The 18,834-nt window shown below is 40.8% G+C and overlaps 1 protein-coding gene across 6 annotated transcripts in view; it reads right to left on the reverse strand.

The window, feature by feature from the left end:
- Positions 1-18,834, reverse strand: part of LOC109904740 (protein diaphanous homolog 2) — a 624,432-nt gene that overhangs the window by 576,987 nt on the left and 28,611 nt on the right. For 5 of the 6 annotated variants that reach the window (XM_031790312.1, XM_031790311.1, XM_031790307.1 and 2 more), the window contains 2 exons: positions 6,114-6,218; positions 1,050-1,070 (listed from right to left, as the gene is read on the reverse strand). In XM_031790312.1, coding sequence (XP_031646172.1) covers positions 1,050-1,070; positions 6,114-6,218 — 126 coding nt within the window. The remainder of the gene's footprint in view (positions 1-1,049; positions 1,071-6,113; positions 6,219-18,834) is intronic. The other variant, XM_031790310.1, reaches the window with a different exon arrangement.

Consider the following 18,834-nt stretch of genomic DNA (forward strand, 5'->3'; position numbering starts at 1 on the left):
CCTTAATCCTGAAGGAGGCTTATGAAAGCAATAAAACGCCATTAAAGGTGACAATTCACACTAGCAAAAAGCAATAAGAGAGCTTTTTTCCCAAAAGCCCTGCCCACCAAAAACGGAATGCCTTCTCACAATAGGCAATATGGCTTTACGTTGTGAGAAATTGCCAGAGCAGATCTGCAATTACCGTATTACAGTGGCAGAGAAATGAAGAAACTTCGGCAGCCCCTTGGACAGTGTATATTTATAAATATTATTAGGGTTGTTTGCGAGCTAGTGGGGGAGAAAAGTGACAGCAACAACACAAACAACGGTGTACATTTCTGAGACATAGGAGATATGCCTTAATGTTGTGGAATTGAGACGGGGGGGTGTTGACAACAAATTCAGATGTATTGCGGCGAATACCCAATCGCTAAATTAAACCAGGCTGACATTTCTGGAAGGTTGAGGAATAATGCACTCAATATATTTTCCACTGTTCAATCAGCAAACGCATTGTGTGGATGTGTCTGTGTGTGTGTAATGCAATCTAATCAAGTGATCGTTTCTCCAGTGTGCTGTCTCAAGGAAAGAACACAATGAAAGCCATTTAGATGCAAAACGTTCCAAAAAAACAGATTAGACTGCAGATTATTATTATTTGCCTAAAAACTATTGCTCATCCCTGGTATTACAATATTTAAATGCTAATATGGGTTAGTCTGCAATCCATTTCAAAAAGAGAAACAACTTAGACCAACAAAAGGGCCCCCAGTTCATTTGCAAGGCTGTATAATTTTGAAATTTTTCATTGGAAAAGTGTTCCAATTTGCATGAAAGAATTGTGTCAACAATTTATAGCCTTTCCAAATCATAGCCTATTAGCGAAGTCAATGCTGAAAAAAATATGTAAGCCATAAAAAAGATGACCTTACTTGTAGATGCAGGGACAAACTGACTAGACTAGAATCTTTTAAAAGGGAAAGGAGAAGAAAGGGGAGGGAGGAGAGGGAGAGATGCATGAGAGGAACACGACTCACAAAGCGTAATAATATAAAGGGCGTACTTACCGTGACTTTGCTCCCAGTGATCTGCATGCAGCGGTCAGCGGAGAGGAGTTAATGTGCAAAAAGACAACAAACGGCACAATCATTAGTAGGCCAAGAATGTCCTCTCAAATATAAGAGGTATCAAGCGCACCTTATTCTGACATTACATAGGCTACACACTGTGCTCACACGGCTACATACACTACTAAACACTTATAGGGTAACATAGCTGAACTAAAAGTTGAGGGTGCATCATGGTAAGACAGTGTCTGTTCGTTTGGCAGCCATTTTAAAAGAATATGGAGTCTCCTGTTCACTTGGCCTCTATGTGAGTCGGTTCCTATTTTAATTTTGGGACTGTTTTTATATTTGTGGACTTTAATTAGCCTGTACATGATCTCAATGTTAATGACAATATAATACAATATTAAAAGAGACAGTTCAAATGATCTGTATCGTGATTTAACAAACATTTTCAGATCAGTTTGTTCACAGTCCAACAAACTGTCATTTTGAAAAAAGTCTAAATTTGACACAAATCCAATTGTCTTTGCGCTTGATTGATTTCCCATGGAATTAACCCCTAAAATGGCAGTTTGTCCACAGCAAAACAAACATGTTGCTCTCATCTCCCAAAGGCCAAAATCAATCAGCTGCCATCTGTGCTTGACTTCAGGTGTCAGATTTAGCGACGCCGCGTAGCACCTTGGAGCTCATGCAGTCGGCATGATTTCTGGAGTTTAACCTTGTTATCTGCCAATAGTGGCGGGCAGTGGGGAGCGTTTTCTCTATTACGGCAGCGTGTCTCGCAGTGGGTGGGTGTCTGTCAGCCTAGTAAATGTATTCTAATCTGCAGCTGAGCACAACCCTCTCTCTCGCCCGCCAGCTGCACTCCGAGAAGCACCGTGCAGTGTACACTGATCACAGGAAGTTACAAAGTCACTGCACATCAAGACAGCGAAGACATACTCTCTCTCTCCATCGCTTGATCTCTCTCTCTGCCTCTCATTCCATCTTTCTCTCTCAATCACTCACTCTATCACACTTTCTGTCTTCTCTGCATTCCTTCACTCACTCACTCTCTCGCTCCCTTCTTTCTCTTTCTTCCTCCCTGGCTGTCTGTAGTCGACTGTAATTCCCTCGCTCTCATTCTTTCTCTCGCTCTCTTTATCAATCTCTCTCTCCATCTCCCTCTCTCCCACTCTCCCATTTGACGCTCGGCTTCCCTCTCCTCTATCAGAGTTTATGGCGGCAATAAAGTCAGTTTTAACTGTGTTGCCGCTTGATCATGTGCACTGTGCTTTTCACCATAAATCCACATTTCCCCAGTCGTCCTCTGATGAATCTAGCGTATCATTGTCTAACTTTGAGGATATCTTCACACGGTCTGGTTATTATCGGGAGAATCGGGACCTTGAATCACATAGAGGTGAGTGACTACTGTCTCCAGCATTGTTCTGGTGTTGTTTTAGTGTTGATGAGAATACATGGTGAGAAAATTAAACATGTTTCTTTTCTGACTTATTGTTTTGGCGGCTTGACCAAAAAGATCAGACATTATCTTGAAAAACCCCAAGTAGCATCACTGTCAGGGAGGAGCTCAAGGGGGAATAGCGCTTTATGTGCTAATATCCATTTCCCCACGCAAGGTAACACCTCATTCTCGCTAAAACTGTGACAGAATGAATACCTGTACATTCTAAGAGAAAAAACGACCTAAAGGTAGTCCTAATAATAATTGGACTAATGCTTGGTTATTGTTGGATGTGTGTATGCTAATGAGCATCTCTAGTGCTCCATTATAGAACAACTCCCTAGTAAACAAACTTCTGAAGGAAATGTCATCAGGAGCGGTGGCATTTATTTATATTCTCCCCTCACTATCATTAGCATTAGCATCATTTCTCATATGGTGTGGGGAAAATAAAGTTATTTATTCATTAGAGAAGATAACAGTGTGACAGGAGAAGAATAACAAGGCCTTCATTCTCTGACGAATTGTCAGGCTTCACTGCGAGAACGGGGTGGCACATTGGTGATTGGTCAAATTACTATTTGAAATACCATGGTATTATTGATGGGGCACGTTGGTAATTGGTCAAATCCCTTTTAAATACCAGCATGTTAATTTCAAATTGTGTTAGTACAAAGGCAGCAAAATGGTTGCTCAATACATTTGACTAGTTGCCTCTCAAGACCCGGCCGTCAGACTCATCCTCATCGTGAACATTTGAATTGGAACAGGGAAATCATTTGCAAGGTGAGAGAGAAGCAAAGGTTTTTCCTTCCCACTCGTAAGAAAAGATAAATGATTGCGTTAGTGTGAAAGGCATGCATTTGGCACATTTAATGACACTGGCATACATTTGTCAGAAATAATTTAAGAGAGAACAAAAGAGAAAAGAGAGGGGGGGAAAAGCACCTTGTGCAAAGTTAATGACAAAGTACATCCAAACTTGCTGCAAGAGCCATGCTGGATTTCATTGTACAGAACTCATATTCAAATAAACAGGGTCAATGGCAATATTACAAATCATCTCCTTTGAAAAGACATCCCAAATGGCACCCTATTTCCTACGTAGTACACCAGCCTCCTATGGGCCCTGGTCATAAGAGGTGCACTGCATAGGTATTAGGGTTTCTTTTGGGACACAGACAGTCTGTGTTTTGTGTTGGGGGATAACTTGAAAAACTCCCACAGATGCATACTGGTAGTAAATGGAAAGAGTTCTCAATCTTGCCCGGTGATAAACTAGAGAGGTGACAAGACATGAAAAATACAACTCTCAAGAGGAGCCATGTTTGGAGAGAATACACAAACTAATAATCAGCCCCACGCTCCCATTAGCTAGCTAGTATTTTTTGGCCTAATAGCCTCAGGGAAATATAATACAAGTTAATGGCCTTATTTTTCATAGTGGAATGATAATAACAATATATTGGATGAATAGATTTGCCTAGTTAAATAAAGGTTCAATTAAAAAAGATATACAAATAAAAAGATTGGGGGAATAAATAATAATGACATTATCCAGAACAATAAAGGATAATAACTCTAAATCTCTTGATATATGAACACAAAAAGGATCTCAAAAAGGGTGCATTTGGTTTGGTAGTTAAATCTAAAATGGTGATCCCCTCCCTATACTGGTGCTCAGGTCTGTTGAGACTGACAGTCAAGCAAAAAGGCCAAGGACGTTGGAGACATGTTTGTCGCTCCACTAATATTTGCACATTCCTAATGTAATCATTCTGTGAATTAGCTTAAGCTAAATTTTAGGTAGAGGGAGAGCTGATGGAACTCCCTATGTCCTTACAATATAGATAATAAACAGACGGATCTCATTGCTTTGATGATATTCTCTTTTTGCCATTATACTTTAAACATTTCTATGATCTCTGTTAGTTGGTGGCAATGATCTAGTCGAGAACAGAAAGACACACAGGAAAGAGGTGACTTGGTGTGAGAGTGAGTGCACGTTATTAGTCAATTTTCCTGCAAAAGGAAAAATCCCTTGAAAGCATTCAGGCATACAAAGAAGACCTTAAAACTGTTAGAGGAAGAGAACGCACAAACATTTAATTAAGGCACATATTAGTTGGAAAAACACCCCACCACAAGATCCCAAAAATGAACCCAAAAACTAAATGCAGATATTGTCAGACCATACCATGGTAATATCCAATCTAGTACCATGTCTCCCTCTATCACGTGTCAATTGCCTGTCAATTACGGATTATTAGTAGCGAACAAGTAGTTAAATCAACAAAAAATGTATTACATTTCTTTTGCCTTAGTCCTACAAGTATGAACAAAAACCATCCTTGAAAAGGCACACAATCACACTGCGCTCACCGAAACATATTCATCCAAAACTCTATTCCCTATATAGTGCACTACTTTTGACCACGACCCATAGGGCTCTGGTGAAAAGTAGAGCACAAGATAGGGAAAAGGGTACCATGTGGGACATAGACTAACCCACAGCATACTCTTCACCTACAGGAGTCTAATTGGCCAGAGTAATGTTATGTCTATCATTATTTACAGAAACCAGTAGGGATGGATTGGGTTTCTAACAGGGGGTGAGGATTTGCTCTGCCATGTTGAAGAGAGGCACTTATCACACAGAAACACATCTGTCCCCTGGACGGCTAAGCTCGCCTACCCTGTCATAATGGTGTGTGTGTGTGCGCGCGCGTGTCTGTGTCTCTATATTCTATTCTGAAATCCATCCAACGGGCTCCCACCTACAGGGCCTATAGAATGTGAGGGGTAGGGAGGACGCTGAAAGACAGCCGAGCCCTACTCCCTTTCACCCAGACAGAGGGTACTGTTCATTTGAATAATACAGCAGTGCTCACAAAGCATAATGGGTCCAGTGAAGAATTCAATAATCTCTGATCATCATCATTATTAATAATGCCACTTAATTACCATATTAATGAGAGGGGTAATAAATGATCATGCAAAGGCCGGCGAGTGACTTGATAGAGGAGTCTAAGAGTAAATGTGAGCCTACCCTCAGTAGGGGCCTTAAACTTCATAAAGAGAATTCACCTTATATAACCCTGGGATTTACACTCCTCAAAAGTGCTGGGTTTACCACTGTTATTGGCTTTGATTGTTGAAAGTGTAAAGTGATGCGTTCCAAATTCGAATGAAACTTGTTCCTTCCCCAATATTAAGCAACTGAGAGTTACATTTGCGCTACAACAAAAGCGGTTTGATAGATAAGCACTCGGGGGGGGGGGGGGGGTTGAAAAAATTTAATGGAAGCAGTAATCAGAGATTAGGGGCTCAAGCAAGGAGAGTGAGACGGAGTGAGAGTGTGAAAGAGTGGTAGAGAGAGAGAGGGGCACAGAAAGAAAGTAGATCAGGTTAAGCTCATTATTCTGTAGCTCATTATTCTGTAGTGTCTTGGTAGTGTAGAATGTCATATTTTTCAGCCCACTCACTACTACTACTACACTGGGTGAGAGTAGCTAAGAAAGCCCATTGGTTACAATAGAATGCAGAAAGCCCATTCGTTTCATTACAGATATATAATACAGAAAGACCATTCGTTTACAACAAAGACTTACAGATTTGGCGGTGGTGGAGATGTACTGGACAACCATCTCTCGCTTGGTGCTCAGGTCTTTCCCACGCAGGGGGGCTTTACGCTCCTCATTCAGGTTCATGTCCTCCTGAGGAAACAAACAAAGAAAGTGAGGATGAATGCCTACTACACATCATGGGGCAATTATGTCAATTTTCAATCCATTAAGACTCTACCAACGGCACTTAAAGGATGTCAACACTCTTTACTCAAATGGAAACAGTCAATTATTATCCCACTGTTTGCTGCTGCCAAAGATGCAACCCTATAACAAGGGTCTCAAGTGTATGTTACACTAGAAAAGGTCACTCTTGGGTCATAGCACTTTATGTCCAGCTTCTGTGTTTTAGTTGAGGGTACACAGTCCCTCTTTCTCTCTATAGGCAATGTGACAGACATGCATAGCGACAGGGGGTAATGAAGACAATCCCACAGCTAGTGACATTAATAACTACCCCTGGAAACAGAAGTGAGGCCAAAGTATGATACATCACCCTCTGTTATACAGCAGAGTGAATATCATACAACACAGCCTGTAAAGTGGAATGGTGAGGTAGATTACCATACAACAATATCATTAAGCAGTGCCTGGATAGACAGTAGCTTATGTCTCTTTTGCTATTATCTTCAGCATACATTCTACGTTTTATTCTGCACCGCAAAAAAAGGCCCTTTCTTGTCAAAGAGATGAGGTGATGGTGGGAGGGACGCAAGGAGTGAGGGAGGGATGGAAAGAAGAGCACTAAAAGCAGGGGAATGACATGAGGATAAGCAGGAGGATGGGAGGATGTTTATTCGGAGCCCTCTCAGACAAAGGTATGGACTGAATGACACAGAAAAACACATGGTTGAAGTCATATGGCTGAGTGGAGCTGCTGTGAAACCATGCTGCCATCTAGTGGGAGAAAGTATGGTGCATTTTTCTTTTGTTCGCCGACATTCTGTACAGTGATTTGGCTGAGTTTCTTTTGCTGTATGGTGAAGGTGTTGACTGTAAAGCCTAGAATGTAAAAATTGAGATATGTCTCGTCCTAAATGGCAACATATTCCCTACCTATATAGTGCACTACTTTTTGAGTCCTATGGACCCTTGCCAAAAGTAGTGCACTAAGAAGGAATATAGGGTGCCATTTTTGGACACAACCACAGATAAATCAACCATATGTTACCTATATGTCCACTGTATGATCTAACATTTGGTGAAAAGATTTACATTCCTTCATTTTCTTTAGTTCAGTTTGTAGACTGGTGCAGTATAGTCTGTGGCTGTTGAAAGACACTAGGTACAGCATCATGGATATTACCATTAATGACATCATGACCCAATGTCCTCCTCCTCCACCTCCACCTCCATTTACATTTTGTCTCAGTAAATACACCAAGAGTTGGGGCGCACCCGTGGAGGGAAACTTTACCAATTGGCCGTTTTCTAAATACCCGGGACCGGAATACTTTTTCATTAACCTCTGAACTCTGCTAATTTGGCCGGTTAAATGGCATTCAATAAACGAGGCTAAACGCGGAGCGGAGAATAGAGGAGGGAATGTGGGGGAGAGACAGCAGGGCCTGAGGGGTACTCGTCAGGGTCGACTAGAAGAGAGAGAGAGGCCTCTGTTCTGCCACCCAAAAATGATTAATTATACTATTATTAATTATATCCTCGCAGGTCTACATGGAAGAATCCCAACATATCCCTGGCAGCAGACTCAGGTAATTGAAACGTTTACACAGGCACCCTACAAACTGTGTGTGGAGTTATTTGTGTGTGTGTGTGTGTGTGTGTGTGTGGTGTGTGTGGTGTGTGTGTGGTGTGTGTGTCTGTGTGTGTGTCAAAGTAACTCTGTATCACCTGATTCGGCATTCAGAGCTACTACTGTAGGAAACAACGTGAGACAGACAAAATAACTGCCTTGGATACGTCAGAAATCACAAAGCAATGTGGAGAGATGTGCTGCCTGTGAACACAGCTTGGGGCTTCCAATGGCTTTCATTGCCAGGGATAATGAATGGGGTGCCGCCATATCTGTCTGCTGTTGAAAAGGACATGGACAAGGGAAAAGGTTGAGTATGAGAGAAGTATGTTGAGAAGGAGAGAAAACATTGTTTTAATTTGCTTCGACTATGACAAATCTGTGACAAAATTATTTTCTCCGGTGCCCCCAAGTTTAATTCATAGAGTTTAGGGGCACATCTTGGCTCTCCTCCTCTGTGGTTTAAGTGCCCGTCTTGTTCAGACAGAGAAAGTGTAACTGCAATGGAGGATCACAGCGGCTGTTATTATGGAGAATGCTGCTCCTGGCAATGAGGGGCATAGGCACATAAAGGCTCAAACTAGCCTCATCAGCACAGTAATGGTCACTTTCGCTCACTCAGTCTCTCTCTCACAGTCTCTCTCGCTCTCTCTCTCACACACATACACCAATTATATCTCTCTCTGAAGTTGTCAGTGACAACTAGGAGGGAGGATGATATTTTGGATGTATTCCCTGCTAAATCTGTAGATATGAATCATAAAGAGCTCATAAAACTAAAAACTACAACAGCAGGTGAAGGCATGTTGATGGCAAGAGTTCACAGATTGTAAGTCAATTCCAGGTATTCTCTCTCTAGAATACCTGGAATACGACAGAGAGGCAATATAACAGACAGCCATAGCAATAGTAGGTAATGTTGACAAGCCCAAAGGTAGTGACAGTAATAACTACCGCTTGGAAACAGAAGAGTGAGGATGGAGTATGATGTATCAATTGGCCCTGGTCAAAAGTAGTGCACCATATACAATGCCATTTGGGAATGATCATCGGAAATCATGGAAAATCATTGGAAATCATGGAAATGATCATCCACAATACAGACAGGTTTGTATGATATGCACTCTGCTCTATAACAGAGCGTGATAGGGTGCCAATTGCGATACATCCCTTGGAACATTCTGTGCCAACATGTAGGAGAGTGGATTGACAAATGTGTATGCATGTGTGATGCTGGGTAGTGATGGGTCAAAAAAAGAAAATAAAGACAATTCCATACAGTTACATTATTGCAATATTATTTTGGGATATTATATCTAGCGTTTTTGTTTAAAAAAACAAATTGCCACTGTAGGTAGCATTAGCTAGAGCTCGTCGGCTGTACCTGAGCCAAAACTCCAGTATTTTTCATCCTATAGCATCCTATAGCTCCAACTTTAAATAGTGTTTTCAGCACTTTTATTTCCCTGGCTGATCAAAACGTGTTTTCTCATGCGCTCATGTCTCTCTGCAGCAGACATATAGTAAGCTATTAGTTTGGAACATCAAATCTCAATAAAATTGCAGCATCGAATTGCAATACAAAGAATCATAAGAATTGTGAGAATCGCAATCGTATCGGCACCTAAGTATAGTTATAATATTGTATCATGAGGTCCCTGGCAATTCACAGCCCTAATGCTGCTGCCTATGGCTCATTCCCCTCACTGTTTGTCCGCATCTAACGTGCTTCACAGCGGTCGGCCAGGCGAGAGACAATCGTTCCAATAACAAAGTTCACACACAGAGATACGTGTGGTCTAAAGGGCATGGTCTGGACAAGACATGGAGTGACCTGTCCGTCTATCCATTAATCTGTCATGGCATGTCCTCGACGGTCGTTACAACCCCTTCCTTCTCCCTCCTAGTCCTACCCTTGTACAGGATAAATGTGTCTGAATATTAATGGTAAATGGGGCGATGGAGATGATGGGGAAGGGTACAGATTCATAAAGAGGAGAGTTTGCCGCTGGCTAAATGAGGATGTAAACGTGTGTGTCACATCGCGGCTTGCTGTTTTCACAGCACCACGTCCCTCATTAAGAATTCTGCCACCGCGCCTCCTCCTCGCCAAAGACTCTCCCTCCAATGGGAGATTTCAGAGGATATACCACTGTGAATTTATATCAGGGGCTCCAACTCCGGGGTCCAGCTGTGCACATCTAAAGAACCCAAGGACGCCGCACAAGACTACACACACTCTACTTGTGGCAGAGTGGAAGCCACAGCAGCCATAATGTGGCTCTCAGGCAGGCAGCAGCTACTGGTTTAACATGACCAATACTGTAACACTAACAATAGCACTAGCACAAACACTACAGTAACACTAACACACACACACACACACACACACACACGACACCCTACAGTACACGCTACCACTACAAATACTAACACAAACACTACACCCCACAGTACACACTACCACTACTAATACTAACACAAACACTACACAGTACACACTACCACTTCTAATACTAACACAAACACTACACAGTACACACTACCACTTCTAATACTAACACAAGCACAAACACTACACCCCACAGTACACACTACCACTACTAATACTAACAAACACTACACCCTACAGTACACACTACCACAAACACTACACTCTACCACTACTAACACTAACAAACACTACACCCCACAGTACACACTACCACTACTAATAATAACACAAACACGACACCCTACAGTACACACTACCACTTCTAATACTAACACGACACCCTATAGTACACACTACCACTACTAGCACTTACACGAAACCCGACAGTACACACTACCATTTCTAATACTAACACAAACACTACACCCCACAGTACACACTACCACTACTAATACTAACAAACACTACACCCTACCACTACTAATACTAACAAACACTACCCCCACAGTACACACTACCACTTCTAATACAAACACAACCACTACACTCTACAGTACAAACTTCCACTTCTAACACAAACACTACAGTACACACTACCACTACTAACACAAACACTACACCCTACCACTACTGTTACACTAACACTACACCCTACAGTACACAATTCCACTACTAACACTAACAAACGCTACACATTACAGTACACACTTCCACTACTAACACTAACACAAACACTGCACAGTACACACTTCTAATACTAACACTACACCCCACAGTACACAATTCCACTACTAACACAGAAACTACACCCTACTGTACACACTACCACTACTGTTACACTAACACTACACCCTACAGTACACACTACCACTACTAATACTAACAAACACTACACCCTACAGTACATACTACCACTACTAATACTAACACAACCACTACACTCTACAGTACACACTACCACTACTAACACTAACAAACACTACACTCTACAGTACACATTACCACTACTAACACTACACGCTACAGTACACACTACCACTACTAATACTAACAAACACTACACGCTACAGTACACACTACTAATACTAACACAAACACTACACCCCACAGTACACAATACCACTACTAATACAAACACTACACGCTACAGTACACACTACCACAACTAACACAAACACTACTCCATACAGTACACACGACCACTACTAACACAAACACTACACCCTACAGTACACACTACCACAACTAACACTAACAAACACTACACATTACAGTACACACTACCACAACTAATACTAACACAAACACTAACACAAACACTGCACAGTACACACTACCACTTTTAATACTAACACTACACCCCACAGTACACAATTCCACTACTAACACAAACACTACATGCTACAGTACACACTACCACTACTAATACTAACACAAACACTACACCCCACAGTACACAATACCACTACTAACACTAACACAAACACCCTACAGTACACACTACCACTACTAATACTAACAAACACTACACTCTACAGTACACACTACCACTACTGTTACACTAACACTACACCCCACAGTACACACTACCACTACTAATACTAACAAACACTACACAGTACACACTACCACAACTAACACTAACAAACACTACACCTTAGAGCACACACTACACTAACTAATACTAACAAACACTACACCCCACAGTACACACTACCACGACTAACACTAACACAAACACTACACCTTACAGCACACACTACCACTACTAATACTAACAAACACTACACCCCACAGTACACACTACCACTACTAACACAAACACTACACCCTACAGTACACAGTACCACTACTAACACTAACAAACACTACACCCTACCACTACTAACAAACACTACACCCTACAGTACACACTACCACTACTAATACTAACAAACACTACACCCTACAGTACACACTTCCACTACTAACACTAACACAAACACTACACCCTACCACTACTGTTACACTAACACTACACCCTACAGTACACACTACCACTTCTAACACTAACAAACACTACACCCTACAGTACACACTACCACTACTGTTACACTAACACTACAGTACACACTACCACTTCTAATACTAACGAACACTACACCCCACAGTACACACTACCACGACTAACACTAACACAAACACTACACACTACCACAAACACTACACTCTACAATACACACTAACACTAACAAACACTACAGTATACACTACCACTACTAATACTAACAAACACTACACACTACCACGACTAATACTAACAAACACTACACCCCACAGTACACACTACCACTACTAACACTAACACAAACACTACACACTACCACTACTAATACTAACAAACACTACTCTACAGTACACATTACCACTACTAACACACACTACACGCTACAGTATACACTACCACTACTAATACTAACAAACACTACACCCTACAGTACACACTACCACGACTAACACAAACACAAACACTACCACTACTAACACAAACACTACACACTACCACTACTAATACTAACACAAACACTACACCCCACAGTACACAATACCACTACTAATACTAACAAACACTACACCCTACAGTACACACTACCACTACTAATACTAACACAAACACTAACAAACACTACACCCTACAGTACACACTACCACTACTAACACTAACACAAACACTACACCTTACAGCACACACTACCACTACTAATACTAACACAAACACTACACCCCACAGTACACACTACCACTACTAACACAAACACTACACCCTACAGTACACAGTACCACTACTAACACTAACAAACACTACACCCTACCACTACTAACAAACACTACACCCTACAGTACACACTACCACTACTAATACTAACAAACACTACACCCTACAGTACACACTTCCACTACTAACACTAACAAACACTACACATTACAGTACACACTTCCACTACTAACACTAACACAAACACTACACCCTACCACTACTGTTACACTAACACTACACCCTACAGTACACACTACCACTACTAACACTAACACAAACACTACACACTACCACTACTAATACTAACAAACACTACTCTACAGTACACATTACCACTACTAACACTAACAAACACTACACGCTACAGTATACACTACCACTACTAATACTAACAAACACTACACCCTACAGTACACACTACCACGACTAACACAAACACTACCACACTAACACAAACACTACACACTACCACTACTAATACTAACAAACACTACACCCCACAGTACACAATACCACTACTAATACTAACAAACACTACACCCTACAGTACACACTACCACTACTAATACTAACACAAACACTAACAAACACTACACCCTACAGTACACACTACCACTACTAACAAACACTACAACCCACAGTACACACTACCACGACTAACACTAACACAAACACTACAGTACACAGTACCACTACTAACACTAACAAACACTACACCCTACCACTACTAACAAACACTACACCCTACAGTACACCCTACCACTACTAATACTAACAAACACTACACCCTACAGTACACACTTCCACTACTAACACTAACAAACACTACACATTACAGTACACACTTCCACTACTAACACTAACACAAACACTACACCCTACCACTACTGTTACACTAACACTACACCCTACAGTACACACTACCACTACTAACACTAACACAAACACTACACACTACCACTACTAATACTAACAAACACTACTCTACAGTACACATTACCACTACTAACACTAACAAACACTACACGCTACAGTATACACTACCACTACTAATACTAACAAACACTACACCCTACAGTACACACTACCACGACTAACACAAACACTACCACACTAACACAAACACTACACACTACCACTACTAATACTAACAAACACTACACCCCACAGTACACAATACCACTACTAATACTAACAAACACTACACCCTACAGTACACACTACCACTACTAATACTAACACAAACACTAACAAACACTACACCCTACAGTACACACTACCACTACTAACAAACACTACAACCCACAGTACACACTACCACGACTAACACTAACACAAACACTACAGTACACAGTACCACTACTAACACTAACAAACACTACACCCTACCACTACTAACAAACACTACACCCTACAGTACACACTACCACTACTAATACTAACAAACACTACACCCTACAGTACACACTTCCACTACTAACACTAACAAACACTACACATTACAGTACACACTTCCACTACTAACACTAACACAAACACTACACCCTACCACTACTGTTACACTAACACTACACCCTACAGTACACACTACCACTACTAACACTAACACAAACACTACACACTACCACTACTAATACTAACAAACACTACTCTACAGTACACATTACCACTACTAACACTAACAAACACTACACGCTACAGTATACACTACCACTACTAATACTAACAAACACTACACCCTACAGTACACACTACCACGACTAACACAAACACAAACACTACCACACTAACACAAACACTACCACACTACCACTACTAATACAAACAAACACTACACCCCACAGTACACAATACCACTACTAATACTAACAAACACTACACCCTACAGTACACACTACCACTACTAATACTAACACAAACACTAACAAACACTACACCCTACAGTACACACTACCACTACTAACACAAACACTACAACCCACAGCACACACTACCACTACTAATACTAACACAAACACTACACCCCACAGTACACACTACCACTACTAACACTAACAAACACTACACCCGACCACTACTAACAAACACTACACCCTACAGTACACACTACCACTACTAATACTAACAAACACTACACCCTACAGTACACACTTCCACTACTAACACTAACAAACACTACACATTACAGTACACACTTCCACTACTAACACTAACACTACACCCTACCACTACTGTTACACTAACACTACACCCTACAGTACACACTACCACTTCTAACACTAACAAACACTACACCCTACAGTACACACTACCACTACTGTTACACTAACACTACACCCTACAGTACACACTACCACTTCTAATACTAACAAACACTACACCCTACAGTACACACTACCACTACTGTTACACTAACACTACACCCCACAGTACACACTACCACGACTAACACTAACACAAACACTACACTCTACAGTACACACTAACACTAACAAACACTACAGTATACACTACCACTACTAATACTAACAAACACTACACCCTACAGTACACACTACCACGACTAACACAAACACAAACACTACCACTACTAACACAAACACTACACGCTACAGTACACACTACCACTACTAATACTAACACAAACACTACACACTACCACTACTAACACTAACACAAACACTACACACTACCACTAACACAAACACTACACACTACCACTACTGTTACACTAACACTACACCCTACAGTACACACTACCACTACTAATACTAACAAACACTACACCCTACAGTACACACTACCACGACTAACACAAACAAACACTACCACTACTAACACAAACACTACACGCTACAGTACACACTACCACTACTAATACTAACACAAACACTACACCCCACAGTACACAATACCACTACTAATACTAACAAACACTACACCCTACAGTACACACTACCACTACTAATACTAACACAAACACTAACAAACACTGCACCCTACAGTACACACTACCACTACTAACACAAACACTACACGCTACAGTACACACTACCACTACTAATACTAACAAACACTACAACCCACAGTACACAATACCACTACTAATACTAACAAACACTACACCCTACAGTACACACTACCACTACTAATACTAACACAAACACTAACAAACACTACACCCTACAGTACACACTACCACTACTAACACAAACACTACACGCTACAGTACACACTACCACTACTAATACTAACAAACACTACAACCCACAGTACACAATACCACTACTAATACTAACAAACACTACAACCCACAGTACCACTACTAATACTAACAAACACTACACCCTACAGTACACACGACCACTACTAACACAAACAAACACTACACTCTACAGTACACCCTACCACTACTAACACAAACACTACACCCTACAGTACACACTACCACAACTAACACTAACACTACACCCTACACTAACAGTCCTCCAATGATTGCTTAACAGGTCGGGAGGAGCTAATTTGTCTGTATCTACCAACCCAGTGCTGCTCTTCTTCCCAGAACCTTTTGATGACCTGGTAGCATTATGGGCTTCTCTAGTTAAAACTTCCACTACTAACACTAACACAAACACTACACCCTACCACTACTGTTACACTAACACTACACCCTACAGTACACACTACCACTACTAACACTAACACAAACACTACACACTACCACTACTAATACTAACAAACACTACTCTACAGTACACATTACCACTACTAACACTAACAAACACTACACCCTACAGTACACACTACCACGACTAACACAAACACTACCACACTAACACAAACACTACACACTACCACTACTAATACTAACAAACACTACACCCCACAGTACACAATACCACTACTAATACTAACAAACACTACACCCTACAGTACACACTACCACTACTAATACTAACACAAACACTAACAAACACTACACCCTACAGTACACACTACCACTACTAACAAACACTACAACCCACAGTACACACTACCACGACTAACACTAACACAAACACTACAGTACACAGTACCACTACTAACACTAACAAACACTACACCCTACCACTACTAACAAACACTACACCCTACAGTACACACTACCACTACTAATACTAACAAACACTACACCCTACAGTACACACTTCCACTACTAACACTAACAAACACTACACATTACAGTACACACTTCCACTACTAACACTAACACAAACACTACACCCTACCACTACTGTGAATACAAAAAAAGTGAATACTGGAACAATATTTCTAACATAAGAACGTGGGGAATGGTCAGAGATGATCTATTGAAAACGAATGTCAAAATGTTTTTTATTCTGTGATGTCATTAAAAAGTGTTATAAAGGAAATACTGTAACTTGAAAAGTATACACTCCATGTATGAAGTCTGCATCCTTAACGTTCTATATGAAAAATTATGAAAGTATCTTTGTTAAGATAGGAATGTGATTTTAGGAACCACAAGAGAATTTGTCCCCTAAAATATTAGTAAGTTGCCACGCCCCGAGTGAAGTCAGAGAGCATGTCAGCCTGACGGAGCCATCCCCTTCGGCCAGAGTGCATAAAAGGATTGGTGGAGAAATTAACATTAGACCATAAAAGCGTGGAGCGGTATCTACACGTTTGAAATGGTTGGAACTTTGAACCTCAACATGAGGTGAAGAAAATAAACTCACCTCCCAGACCAGAGAGGTGTGTAGAGTTGCAGCTCATGTCCATAGTAGTTTGAACCTTGAATATCAACACGAGGAAGAGGTGAGAAGCTCACCTTCCAGACAATCACTGGTACGGATGATTAGCTGTCATAAGTCAAATCTCTAGAAAAGCGAATTTAAGTGGGACCATCCTACTACTCTTTTCAAATCACTGTATCCTACTACTCTCACACCAATGGGAACCATCGACACGACTGTCTAGCCTATCTTCCAATGAGCATCTTCCAGAGTGAACAACAGTAGAAGACTGTTGGACAATCAGAGCCTTACAAGCGTGCCGCTGAAAGGCCAACCCATCACCCTTCCTAAGGAGGGCTAGTTCCAACAGAGGAAGATGCACACGTAAATACATTCATGATTTCTTACTCCAAATGGGCGGTGGTTCGTGTGTAAAGTATATGATTACTGTGAGAATAGTTTCTAAAATGTATCGACAAGAAGTGTCTATTTTTCTTTCTCACTCTCCCTCTCCATGTCGATGTGTAAAAAGCCACCATATTGTGTCAGTCCGCTAGTGACCTTTTTCTCATGTATTAAGTTGGTATGTTTATTCTGTGTTATTATGTGTTATTATATTATATATTATATTATTCTGTGTTCGCTTGTAAATAAATAATTAAACCAATTTATGTAGTACTGATTCATAAGTAAGGCTGGGGTTATTACAGATCCAAGAAGGTTACGACTGTTCAGAATGATGATATGATAAGAGGTTCTGTTTAATATGTTGACTATTTTATGGATGTGATAGGTAAAAGACCTTTAGAGTTTCATTCGGGAGATGGTAACTCTTTAAACAACTGCTCTCGTGGTGCCCCAAATTCCTAATGAATTTACATGATTCATTTAAATCGGGTAACAATTAAAGTTAGTTGATTCGATAGATAACATTGATCAGATTATTGAAAGTAAAGTCACGATAACACTGAAGGAAAATCACATTT

The sequence above is a fragment of the Oncorhynchus kisutch genome, linkage group LG15 (assembly GCF_002021735.2).
Source record: "Oncorhynchus kisutch isolate 150728-3 linkage group LG15, Okis_V2, whole genome shotgun sequence".
In the NCBI taxonomy this organism is placed as follows: Eukaryota; Metazoa; Chordata; class Actinopteri; order Salmoniformes; family Salmonidae; genus Oncorhynchus; species Oncorhynchus kisutch.